At 35.2% G+C, this 12,829-nt stretch overlaps 1 protein-coding gene across 10 annotated transcripts in view; it reads left to right on the plus strand.

Moving 5' to 3' along the window:
- Positions 1-4,646, plus strand: part of SYNCRIP (synaptotagmin binding cytoplasmic RNA interacting protein) — a 31,610-nt gene extending 26,964 nt beyond the window's left edge. For 4 of the 10 annotated variants that reach the window (XM_082730645.1, XM_082730644.1, XM_082730639.1 and 1 more), the window contains one exon: positions 7-4,646. In XM_082730645.1, coding sequence (XP_082586771.1) covers positions 7-48 — 42 coding nt within the window. In that variant the 3' untranslated portion in view covers positions 49-4,646. The remainder of the gene's footprint in view (positions 1-6) is intronic. The other 6 variants (XM_082730636.1, XM_082730646.1, XM_082730643.1 and 3 more) reach the window with 3 other exon arrangements.
- Positions 4,647-12,829: the final 8,183 nt, after the last annotated feature.

The following is a 12,829-nucleotide window of genomic DNA, read 5'->3' on the forward strand; positions in this document are numbered from 1 at the left end:
GGCTAGCAGGGAAAAGGGGTCGAGGCCGGTCCTGACCTGTTACAATGAAGACTGACTTGCTATGTGGGATTACACCAGAAGCTTGCAGTGGAGTAATGGTAAGGAAATCAAGCAACCTTAAATATCTCGGCTGTATAGGAGCATATTCTGTTGCAGAAGACCTTCCTATGAAGATCATGGAATCAAATACAGGACATTGAACTAATACTTGGACTTTGATATGAATTTCTTTAACAATTTTCTCTGCAGTGCAAGTTATTAAACTAAAGCTACTCTATTTTCCAAATGTGTTCCAACAGAAATCCTTCATAACTTCTAGCATGGTATCTTAATAAAGAATAAAGTTCTTCTCTTTAAAAAATCTGCTCTAAGTAGATTTTTCCCCTGTTTTTTTAAATTAAGGATCCCAGCAGTGGTTTTCTGAAATATTCTTTTGAATTTGTGCATTTAAATTTTATTGCAGTGGTATAGATGAATGCCATTGTTGGTATCCTTAAATTTTATTTCTGCTCACCAAGGTTAATCATGATTGTCTATATCTTTTTTATAGTAATCACTTTTGAATTGTGTTCAGATATGCAGTTTCAGGTGTAATCATCAGAGCTGGTTAGTCAGGCATTCCAGATAGTGGTTCTTTTCAGAACCTTTTTTAAAGGGTTGGTTAACTACCTCAGTAGCAGAGGATTGAACTATACCCTGTCTGTACTGTACATAGAAAATCTTTGTAGATAAAAGCAAGGCTTGTTAAATGATATGAGGGTAAGATTTTAATATACCAAATGTAACATTCTTAGTTGCCTTTAGTTTCAGAGGCTTGTAAGACTTCCTCATGACCATCATAACAGGCCTTGCTTTTGTCGTATTTTGTGGCTGAAAAAGCAGCCTTGCTTCTTCAGATATTGTAGTTATTTGGATGTATAATAGTTTAGCAAGATGTTACTTTTGTAAGACATCAGATGTTCAAAAAAAGTGCATCCGAACTTGTACTAAATACTGCAGTGTCCCTTTATAAAAAGTCAGACTAAAACTGACAATTGTACAGCAAAGCCTGACATTTGGATATTTTGAAGTTTTTTCATAAATCATAGAAATTAGTATATGGCTGTAGTTTAGCTTTTTAGGTAAAAGGTATGTTTCATTAGTGCATTTCTTACTGCTGATCACTGCAAAAATGTGAATCAGCTTTCCATTTCTTATGCAGGTCATGATAACTTGTAGAATAGAGTACAATCATTTGTGCTATGTTTTTAATTTTCTAAAGCACCTTGATGACAGTGAGTGTTCAGTGGTGAAGCATCCTCTATTGAATCACCCTCAAAATTTTTGCCAAGTCCTAAATTGATAGCTTAAAGTCAAAAGTGAAATTATAGTCTAATTAGGACTTGGTATAAAGAAATCCCTTTTCCCCTTCCCCAAAGGGATACTGCAGTTATATCACATACCCAATAGGCACCACGATGAAGATCAGAGCTTATTATACTTAATTAAGGTTTTATACACACCAGTTCCCCCAGTAAATGCAAATTTAACAAAATTAGACATGTCATATGTTCAAAATGCTCATGGCAAACAATCATTTTGCATTCCTGCAAATAAAATTGTTTTATACTGTAAGCTGGAGGCGAGTGTAACTTATTTTTGTAATAAAGTTTTTATTTTTTTTATGTGTCATTAATATAAATGTGTGTTAGTGTAGAAATATTCTGGTTTAAAAACTTAGAATTGCACACATTTCAGTATGTTTATTTGTACTTACATAATTTTAGAATAGTGGTTGCCAATAGCCTGTATGTTTCACATTAATTGGTTTTTTTATGTTACCTTAATAAACCATTTTAGTATGTTGTATGTCAGTTACTGGGATAGCTGGGACATAGAGTGTAATTTAAAATTTGTCAATAAGTATTCATTGGAATATATGTAAATGTGCCTTGCCGGTTATTGAAACTTACCTACAAAATGAGTATGGGGTGACAAAAATTAGTTCCTGGTGCTTAATGAAACTTTCTGCCACTGATTTTATATATTACCCCGTGCTTTTTTAAAAGTACATCTCTTTCAAATCTTAGTGTAAGTTTGAGGGCTACACAAACATTTACATTTCATTCTAACATATAATGAGTATAATAGGTTGTGGAAAGTGGGTAAACTAAATGTAGCCTTCAGTTAAATTGAATCTCAGTGTAATCTTTGGTGCTGGCGTTTCCCAGTTCCAAGGAATTAAATGATCCCATCAGAGAGGTCATTGCCATGCCTATTGGCACTTTACTGTCATACCCTTTTTTAAGGGACACTGTCAAGGTGTTTAAGTTAATTCTCAGAATTATTTGTTGGGATTTTAGGACGGGTTTGTTTGACTTAAGTAAGAAATGCATTGTCAAAGTTGAAAGATGAACATTTTTGTGAGTTCACAAATGTGTTCTTGAAACATTAAAATATGGAACTGTGGGTTTCCAAGATTATTTGGCATTCTTAGTTTGGGGATTTGGGAGGGAAAATGATGATATAAAGAAATTGTGAAGAATTGATGGGTAATGTAAACAGTGGTGATGAAATATATACACACTCAAGTGAAATTACTTGACAGTGTTCATTTGAATAACTTTGAATTCAAGCCATTATAATTTTAAAATTAAATATCATTTGCACTGTTCTGATAATGGGTGCAGTTTTTGAGCAATATAATCAGAGCTAAATATGCATGTAGTGATTAGTGATGTGAACAATTAAGTTCTGAGAAGAAATACTAACTGGTATTTTCAAACTTAAATTTCTGTAGTAAAAAATCAGCATCAAACTCTTATCAATAAGAGATCAAGGAAAACAGGCAATGCATATAAACATACTTTTGAATGTTGTGTGGCCTATAAAGCAATAATGCAATTTATATGGAATGTCATGGGATATGAGAAATGGAAATGCAAAAATAACTAATCCTTTAGTAAAAATGTCAACATGTTAAAAGGGGAATGTTAACTAATGTAGGTTATTGCTATTTGTGATTTGTTTATGGGTTCTTGGCTTTGACAGCTTCAAAGATGGACAGATGACAAGTTAAAAGAAATTTTGTATATATTGTCAAGGAATGGGTCTTAAATCCAAGAGTCAAGTCCCTTCCTTGGGGTGAAAAATGTATTCTTAAAGCATTCTGATTGTTAAACAAGGAACTTGAGTTACCTAAACAGACGCAAGATTTTGTTTCTGCAGACTACTTGGCAATCAAACGTGATCATCAGTTTAGTTAATCAGTTTTCAGAAAGTTGCTTTGTGAGAAAATTGTGTTATATATATTTTCCCAAACATGCTTTTTGTGGGAGATTTTCAGCCATTGCAGTTGAATCAGATACTAGAAATGAAGTGGGGGTTGAGCACAAAAAGAGCGGTTGCACACTCATGATGGTGGTTCTTGTAGCATCATGAGAAATTTATTAATTACTGCAAGTCTGATTTAATAGAATATAAACATTTTCCTCATGATAAAATAGGAACTTAATAGGAATGGATTGATGGGGTGATCTCGGGTATTTACTTGTATGTATTGGAAAGACTTAATATCAGGATGAACACATGCTAGATGGGCAAAATTGTCACACGCAGGACAGCTTTTTTTGACTGCTTAGCTGAAGTCACTTGACTAGAAAACAACAGAAGATCACCTTGTTATTATAGAGTAAGCCATGTCTCTATTCTAAGGGGAGAAAGTAAATGTGGAAGGACTTCATGCATTTAGGAGAGGGAGCTGCCCTTAGAGTAAATGGATGCTCAGATTCCTACAACTTTCCAGGAATACCCACCACAACCATTTTCTCCCCAGTGATGTATTCCATAAAATTTCTATCTGACCATAGGAATTCATTGGTGGGTATAAAATGAATGAATGAAAGACTTAAATAACTACATAAAATGAATAGACTTGTGAGGATGATGTTTTAAAGTGTAGCATTTACTCAGTGATACCACTCAATAGGGCATGCCACTACTTTTCTTAAAGATGCTAATTATAAACCAATGTTCAAAGACATTTTTAACTGTGGGCAAATTAATAGATGGACTTTTTGGTCTGTCACTTTTTTAAAAAGTACTTAAATGTAAGTTCTATTAGCACCACAGTCTGCCTTCAGTAATATACATAAAATATTTCTCAGGACCAGAAGCATTCAGTTGGAAAAAAACATCTTTTTTACAAATGCAAAACAGTATTATAACTAATGCTCTGGTCCAAGATTAGGTTTTTAATGATTTTAACAGTAGTCTGAAACATTTAGAAGTCTGGCATTGAGAAACAAAAGCTTGTACCTGACTAGTACTTTTATTTAAAAGAAATATTAGTTCTCTTAGCTTATTTAAATTGTCTCTTACATTTATTTATCCATAGAATTTATATTTATTTCATTCCTTTCATCTCACTGAAAACAACTGTCTGCAGGCTCTTTGATTTGGATTAGATGTGTGAAGTACTGTCTTTTGCCAAAAACCTCAACTTATCTGTTCTTTTTAACGTAGTGGGTTTGTGCTTGTTTGGAGATCAGTTCAAAAAACTATCTGTACTATCTGTACTGCCTCTGATGTTAAGATTTTATGTATAGCATAAGGAAGCTAGCTCTGACTATATTTTCCTAAGAATAAAGACCTATTTTTGTAGCATGTCTTAGGATCTCCAGGAGTCCAAGAATTATTGTGGGTGTGCTCCATTTCATCGTTTTTCACTTAACAGCTTTTGAATAGACACTTGGAATCTTTAGAGCTCTTCACCTTTTGTGATTATCTATACATTCAAAGTGACTAGCCAATGGTAAAAAACAGATTCTCCAAGATCCCTAATTCAAGCACACGATGGGGAGTTGTAAACATATAGAGTTGGTCTTCACTTAATTGTAATTGGTGAAAATAATCTGTGGTCACACACATGCCAGTGGATGAAGAATTTAATGGTAATTTGGTTCTTTCCTGGGAACACACTCTACCATGCAATGTTCTTCCATTCCCTATCACAGTCCTTCTCTGAAGGTTTGGAAATGATTGAGGTTGCAAGTAATTCGGGAGAGTGGAGTGAACAAACGGATCTGTTTTAATAATAAAATGTTGAACATTTAGATGACTGGCAATGAGGTTAGGTGGGTGAACTCAGCTTAAAAATGGGTTCCAGTAAACTAAGTTGGCAAATCATCAAAGAATGGGGAACTTGTAAATACATCTAAGGAGTTTGGCTCATAGCCCTAAGAGTTTCTTGGCAGGTGGAGGGGCAGGTGGTAGTTATTTTGGCTGCTTCAGTCAGACAAAAATCCTTTTACAAGGTCACTTAGTGCAGAATTTAGTTTGTATTATACTTGGGATAACCAAAATTTATACTATTTATGAAAAGTTTTTGTCTTTTCAGAGCAGTCATGGAAGTTTTATACCTGCAAGATTCTGGGTCACCTTTAGGGTGTTTTGAAAACCATTTATGTTGCTTGTCTCCCTTTGCAGAGACCAAACTACCACTTGGTTGAAATAAGACTGCTGAATAAGACGGAGTAAGGGAGGAATCATGAACTGTTTGGGAGTTTAGTATCTTAACATGTTAGTTTCTGGAATGTGTTTCTGACACAACCAGTAAACTTAATAGAATCAAGGTTATTTTAGAATAATTTTTACAGGTTTCAGTGAATACCTGATTTCTCGCTTTGTCTATAAAGTGGTTTAAAACAAGTTCTAATCTGAGAGGAGTTAAAAAGCCTGTTATCTATAATGTTCATGAAGTGTCTTTTCTTGTTAGGCTTTCAGTTTGTATTCTGAAAAGATTATGTTGAACTATTGTTTTGGAGACAGTTTTAGGATATCTAAGGGAATTGGCATCTTCTGTCATTTATGAACTACATCCAATTTTATTTCATGGTTAAAGCTTGTAGACAAGCTATTACCACAGATGAAAGAAAACAGGGCTTGTTCATAATATAAAATCTGTAGAACAATGTAGATTTCATAATCTGGTCTTCTAAGTGTAGAAGCCTACAACATACCAGGAGAATTCTAACATTACATCTGATGTGTCTCTTAATTTAGATGAAATGAAGGAAATTTGAATAATTACGGCATTTGTATAATCTGCTTGCTGTTGAATATAGGTGTCCCAGTTTTTTCCTGTGGGAATTAGGAAATGTCGGTACTGCATCATTTGAACACAAAATTGATAAAAACAAGTAGGTTCCATACGCAACGTGGGGCTTGAACTCAGGGCCCTGAGATTAAGGGTCGGATGCTCTGCTGACTGAGCCAGATGGGTGCCCTTATTTATTATGTCAATGAGGAAAGAAACCCTTAATGACTTTGTTTTTAAGGAGTGTATCTTTAATATGTTAGTATTTGTTACTTCAACTGGAAGGCTCAAATTGGGCTTCTACATTTGCTTTAACTTACGAAACATGTCATGAAAAATTATAAAAGCTTATATTCTAATTGTCTTGGTATACTCAGTATTTGGAATGAGTGGAAAACCAAAAGTAATGAGCAGTATGTCAAAGGCCATCTGTAAAAATTGGTAGAATACACTTTTAATTCTCTGCAGCTACATGCAGATATACACAGTTTTGGTTGGCAAAATTTAATAATCTTTGCTTTTTTCCTGAAATAGTAAAAATCCACATGAATTTGTACACATTGAATTCTTAAGAATCCTTGAGCATTAAGGACCAGTACATTTTCCTTTATGAACCCTGCTTAACTTCAGATTCATTTATAAATAGAATTAAGATATAAAAAAGCTTTTCTAAAACTGTATCATAATTTTTAGTTGCTTTCTTGGTTTCCATAGTTTAGCAGGTAGGATCAGCCATAGTTAGGACCCCAGCAGAAGATACTGTAGTTACTTCAGTTTATTTTTGCCTAGTGTCTATCAGTCGATTTAAATTACTACTCACGTTTCTTCTCTGTGGTTTCTTTTGCCCCTTAGAAGCTCCTTCAGGGCAGAAAAATCTGAACTAATGGTATTAGGCATTTAGAAATACTCAAATATTTTTCAGTTTGGTGGGAAGTTAAGTTTATTTGCTGAATTAGACTTAATTGTGGCTTGCTAATTTGAAAAAGGAATAAAGATTTCAAGCTTCTGAATATACAACATAGAAAGCTTTTTCAAATGAGCATGTAATGTTAGGGACCTCTGGGTGGCTTGGCTCAGGTCATGATCCCCGTGGTCCTGTGCTGAGTCCTGCTCTCGCTCTGCCTGCTGCTCTGAAATTTTTTTTTTTAAATGAGCATGTAATGGTAATGTCTTAAGTAAACTAAGTTCATGAAGATTTCCATTTAAATTCTACATCTGATATTTTTTTAGAAAATCAAAATTGGAAGTTAAGAGAACAGTTGGCCTTGTGATATATATATAAATCACTTTTGGGAAAGCCTGGATGGCATAGTCTGGCATTTGTCTATGATTCAGGTGATCCCAGGATCCTCAGATCAAGCCCCATATCAGGCTCCCTGCTTAGTGGGGAGCCTGCTTCTCCCTTCCTCTGCCTGCTGCTTCCTCCTGCTTGTGATCTCTCTCTCATCAAATAAATAAAATATATATTTTTTTAAAGTTAAAAAAATACTGTAGTTATAACCCAGCTCAGCAGTTTTCCTTTATGCTGATGGTTGGCTAAATTCTAAGTTGCTGATTGAAACAGCATCCAACTACAATCCTCTTTATAAGGTTGGTGTACTTCAAGATTGAATTCTTGTTTTGCTGGTTTAGTGTAGTGTAGTTTTGTTTCTGTTTTAAGATTTTGTTTGTCAGAGAGAGTGAGCATGGGGGTGGGGAATGATGGGAGAGTGAGAAGCACAATCTCCTGCTGAGTAGGGAGGCTGGTGGGCAGGGCTTGATCCCAGGACCCTGAGACTACCACCTGAGCCAAAGGCAACCACTTAACTAAATGAGCCACCCAGGCATCCCTGGTTTTAAGTCTACAAAATTTGTGTCAGCTTTTTATGCAGAGAGGATAAGTGATGATACCTGAGAAAAGCATGAAGGCTAGGTACTTAGAAAGTCAAGTTTCAAATTCTTGAAAAAAGATTTCTCATCCATAACTGTGTTCTAAAATAACTTTGAGCCATGGTTCCATCTGTATGGATAGGTGTATTTACCTTTCATTTGGTAGGTTGTTAAATCACTTGAAAGGAGACTGGGTGGCTCAGTGGATTAAAGCCTCTGCCTTCAGCTCAGCTCATAACCCCAGGGTCCTGGGATCGCATCTGCTCAGCAGGGAGCCTGCTTCCTCTCTCTCTGCCTGCCTCTGCCTACTTGTGATCTCTGTCTGTCAAATAAATAAATAAAATCTTAGAAAAAAGAGAGGATTTGAATTTAAGGTATCTCACAATGATATATCTATAACTGCTAGTTTGAGTAGTGGAGAAAGGTGTTATTTATATTTATGCTTAGTTGATATTTTAGCTTGAATAATAAAGCCATATACTTGGAGAACAGGAGATACAGGACCCAATGTGAAGTAGCACAGAAAGTCTACATTTCTGTTTACATTCTATCCGATTTACAGAGAGAACTTTAATTTTAAAATGGTTACTGTTTACATGTATCTTGATTACTAAATTTAAGCAGTATTTACCTCTTGCAAGTTTAGCTTACACTAGTTCTGTTCTCTTTTCGCTGAACTCTTAAATTCTTTTGATTACCTTTATTACTCAAACTTCAAACAAAGGATCATTAAGCCTATACATACATCAACTTTAATATCTGTTTGCTCCTCTCTATTTAAGGAAGCAGCACACTCGTTACTTCTTTTCCTTCACCTCCCAATTCCCATTGTCTTGTCTGTTGTCAGGTTTATGACATTTTATAACCGATTATCTTATTTTGCCTCTAGACTGAATATAGATAAAATTAGCATTTGTAATGGATAATTTATTTAGATTCACAGGCAGTACTTTTTTTTTGACAAATCCTGCATCCTTCGGAAAGCAAAATCCTAAGAGATAAAATGAATTCTTTTAATGATCCTTTGTTTAGGTTCATGCTATTGCTAAAACAATGAGCCATGACTTTAAAAAATTTTTTTATTTGAGGGACGCCTGGGTGGCTCAGTTGGTTAAAAAATTTTTTTATTTTTAACACTTTATTTGTCAGAGAGAGAGCGTGCACACAAGCAGTGGGAGCGGCAGGCAGAGGGGAGAGAAGCTGGCTCCTGGCTGAAAAAAGGAGCTCGATGCAGGATTCAATCCCAGAACCCTGGGATCACAAACTGAACCAAAGGCAGCTGCGTAACTGACTGAGGGACCCAGACATCCCATGACCTTAATTTTTTATTGAGTTTGTAATTGCCTCTCTCTTTGCTAAGCTCTTTTGGTTATTTAGCCATATTTAATGGTGTATATTCCTGTCTGTGAACTATCATACTAGGATTCCTTTTTCCATTTCATTGCTGGGTTCCACTGTTCATAGGTTCCATAGTTTACGCTTAGATTCCCTTTTGTTCTCGCTGCAATATGTGTTCTTTGGTAATATTGGCAGAAAAGGTACACGAACTGTAAACAGTTTTTGTGTACTGGGAAGTGTTTCACCCTAGCTGTTGATTGATAGTTTGGACATAGAATTCTAGCTGCAGTATCCTCCATCAGAACTTTGCAGGTATCACTCCTTGTTTAGTCTAAGTTGACTGAATGCAGTTCTTACTTTGTAGGTAATCTTTTTTTCTTACGCATTCAGATTTTTTGTTGTTGTTACTTGGTTTTCTAAAGTTTTATGAGACTGCATAGGTTTTCATTTGTTTTTTTTTAACTTGAAATCTTAAGGGTTTCTTAGTTGCTGAGAATTGTGCTTTCCAATTTTTTTAGCTTTTCTGCTTGCTTTTTGGAGCTTGGATTGGAAGAATTGGACTGAATTGATTGTTTTATGTTTAAACTACTTTCTTCATTTATCACAGGCTTTTTAACACTTTATAGAAAATGTTACCACCACCCCCCTTCAGAACACATACTGTCTTGGGATGCTTGGGTGGCTCAATTGGTTAAGCATTTGCCTTGGGCACGGGTCACGATCCTGGAGTTCTTGGATGGAGTCCTGCATCGGTGTCCCTGCTGGGCAGGGAGTCAGCCTCTCCCCCTTCCTCTCCCTCTGTCCCTCCCCCTGTTCCTTCTCTTTCTCTCTCAAATAAATAAAGTCTTTTAAAAAATTGTCTTTAAATTTCAGCAATAGAGCAATCTGTTCTTATTTTACATATAGACTATCTTGGTCATTCTGAAGATTTTTTTAAAAAGTTACAGGACGTGTTGAAATACTAATTCACTTCGGTTATTTACTTTTTCTGCCTCTAATTTTTTTCAAGTGTTTCATGATTCTTCCTTCATATTTATGAAAGAAGGATTTGATAAAAGTGTCTGGTGTTACAGACGGCTAACTTTAAGTTTTGTGTGTGTGAGAACATCATGAGGACTAACAGGCTTTATTTTAGCTTCCTTGGGAGCAGGAAGACAGGCAGGGTATTGCCAATGCCTGAAAGAGGAGTGCCTGATTGCAGGAGTCTTAACTCCCAGGCAGGTTATTTGCTTGGGGAGGGGAATAGATCCTGAAAGCAGCCTCACAACCCTCAGTCACCACCTACTTTTCTTCCCCTTTCACTTGGAAACTAGAGGCCTTGCCTTTTCCTTCCCATTCATCTCCCATGAAAAATGGCTCCTGCTTCTTATAGCCTTGTAAGTGAAAAATTAATAGAAGTCTCATTTTTTTCTACCTAAATTGTACAACTTAGTATAAGAAGTGCTGCTTTTAAATGGAACTTGGTAGTAAAATACAGTATGTGTACATTGTCTTGAATTTATTAGAAGAAACCATCTTTATCTGTATTACCACATTCATGCTAATGGCTCATTTAAAATAGTCTAGGAAAAGTTTGAGTAAGTCTTACTGGAAAAGAGACAGCACCTAGCATGCTAAAAGGGTACATAGAAGACATTTTGTGACTTAAAGATGCAAATTTAGTGACATTCTTGAGTGGGCAAATTTTGAAGGCCTTTGGGAATAGTAAAGTAGGGTTTGTTTTAGCATATAATTTCTGAACATTTAAAAAGAGACCATTAAGCAGTATTTTGTTTTTCCATTTATATTTAACACAGCTACTACATTTGTGTATGCTGTTTTACCTGGTAATGACTACATTCCTTATTTTGGGAGAGAGATCTCAAACCTACCTTTTCAGACTTCATGGGAGTCTGTGTTAATTTACTTGTGGAAGGTATTAATGCTTTTGTCATATGCTATGCTGATTAGAGAGTCTACATCCTTTAAACTTTTTCCACATAAAGGCAATTCAGACATCTTAGATCATTTTGGGTCTTCTTAAGGACTGCTTCTAGGTATTAAAACACTATATCTTAGGATATTAAATATTAATTAGCTGATAGCTGATATCATGGGAGAAACTGACTTTTGAGGGTTTGGGTACCAAAAATGTTAGCTAATTTTAATGGCATTAGTAGTATCTTGACATACATCCACATACCTCAGGAAACTAAAGAGGAAAATAAAGCTTATTAGCTCTAGTATACCTAGACCCATTCAGTAAAATTGGACTTAAAGCTTGCTAATCTCTTGTATTTATATGGCTTCCCCATTCCTATAAGCTTGATGCTAGTGTGTGTGTATTACAAAAATACAGGTTGCTCAACCAAATTACTGTGTGCACATTAATATAGTCACAATTTCAATGATTTGGATACTTCTTTTAATTCCCAATAGTTCTAGGTGAAAAAAAATAAAAATATTTCTTCCCAATCATTGAGGCCTATAATGAGGGTACTGTGTACAAACACAATGTAACCTCTTTGCTCCTGGGTAAAAGAGATTATATTAAATTCTAATATTTTTCCAGCTCGCAGCATTCTATAAAGTACAGCTTTTGGTTTGGATAACATTCTACCTAGAGGATTTTTTATTCCCTTTCATTCATACTTCTGTGAAGGCTTAGTTTCACAAAATAGGAAATGTTACATTAAAAGACTTCATTCATACTTTAATCAACAGGTAATACCTTACATGTATGAACATTTTCTGGAGTATTTTTGTGATCCTTACTGTTGGAGGGGGAGAGAGGAGGATGCTTTATTTCTCTTAGAGGGGGAAACATTAAACTCTATATTCTGAGGAAGAAAACTGTATCAAGCCCTATATCGTTCACAGAGCATTATTCATGTTATCCCCAAATTCCCTGTATTACTGTGTTAATATTACACTAGTATGGAGGCAGCCTGAATCATGTAGATGTGAACTAATATTTGAGCAACATGGATCGCCTTCTGTGGTAGAAACAATGATTTTTAATCTTTAGAATTAGTGTTCATTTATCTCAAGTCTCTTAGTTCTGTAGTTCTAGGCAAAACACATTTGGTGTAATGCTAATATAAATATAATATAATAAATAATAATATAATATATATAAATATGAATGAATCTGTTCAGGAAATAAAAGGCCATATAAGTGCTAAACCAACCCCCCAAATTTGCTTTATTGCTAAAAGCTCAAATGTTTTCTAAAAATTGTAAGGCCAGCATATAATCCAAAATAGCATTAAGGGTTCACCTAAGCACCAGCATATACCCTCCCCCACCCTCCTTTCCCCAGTCTTTGGGTAGAAACCCTGCATTTTCCATTTTTAGGACAATGCATTTTATTGCACCTTTTTCTGTGTAGCTTGGTATTGGAATGCTGTCTTTTTAGGTTGATTTTTCTCTCCCCTCTATGTTAAAGAGCTGTTAAAAGGATACCAGTAGCTTGATAGGAAAATTATCTTTTTCAAAAGCTTTGACCTTTAAGTTATTTGTTACATTGAATTCTTGGAAAGTTTTTTGTTTTGTTTTGGTACTTTG

This window comes from Mustela nivalis (genome assembly GCF_964662115.1).
Source record: "Mustela nivalis genome assembly, chromosome: 5".
Lineage (NCBI taxonomy): Eukaryota > Metazoa > Chordata > Mammalia > Carnivora > Mustelidae > Mustela > Mustela nivalis.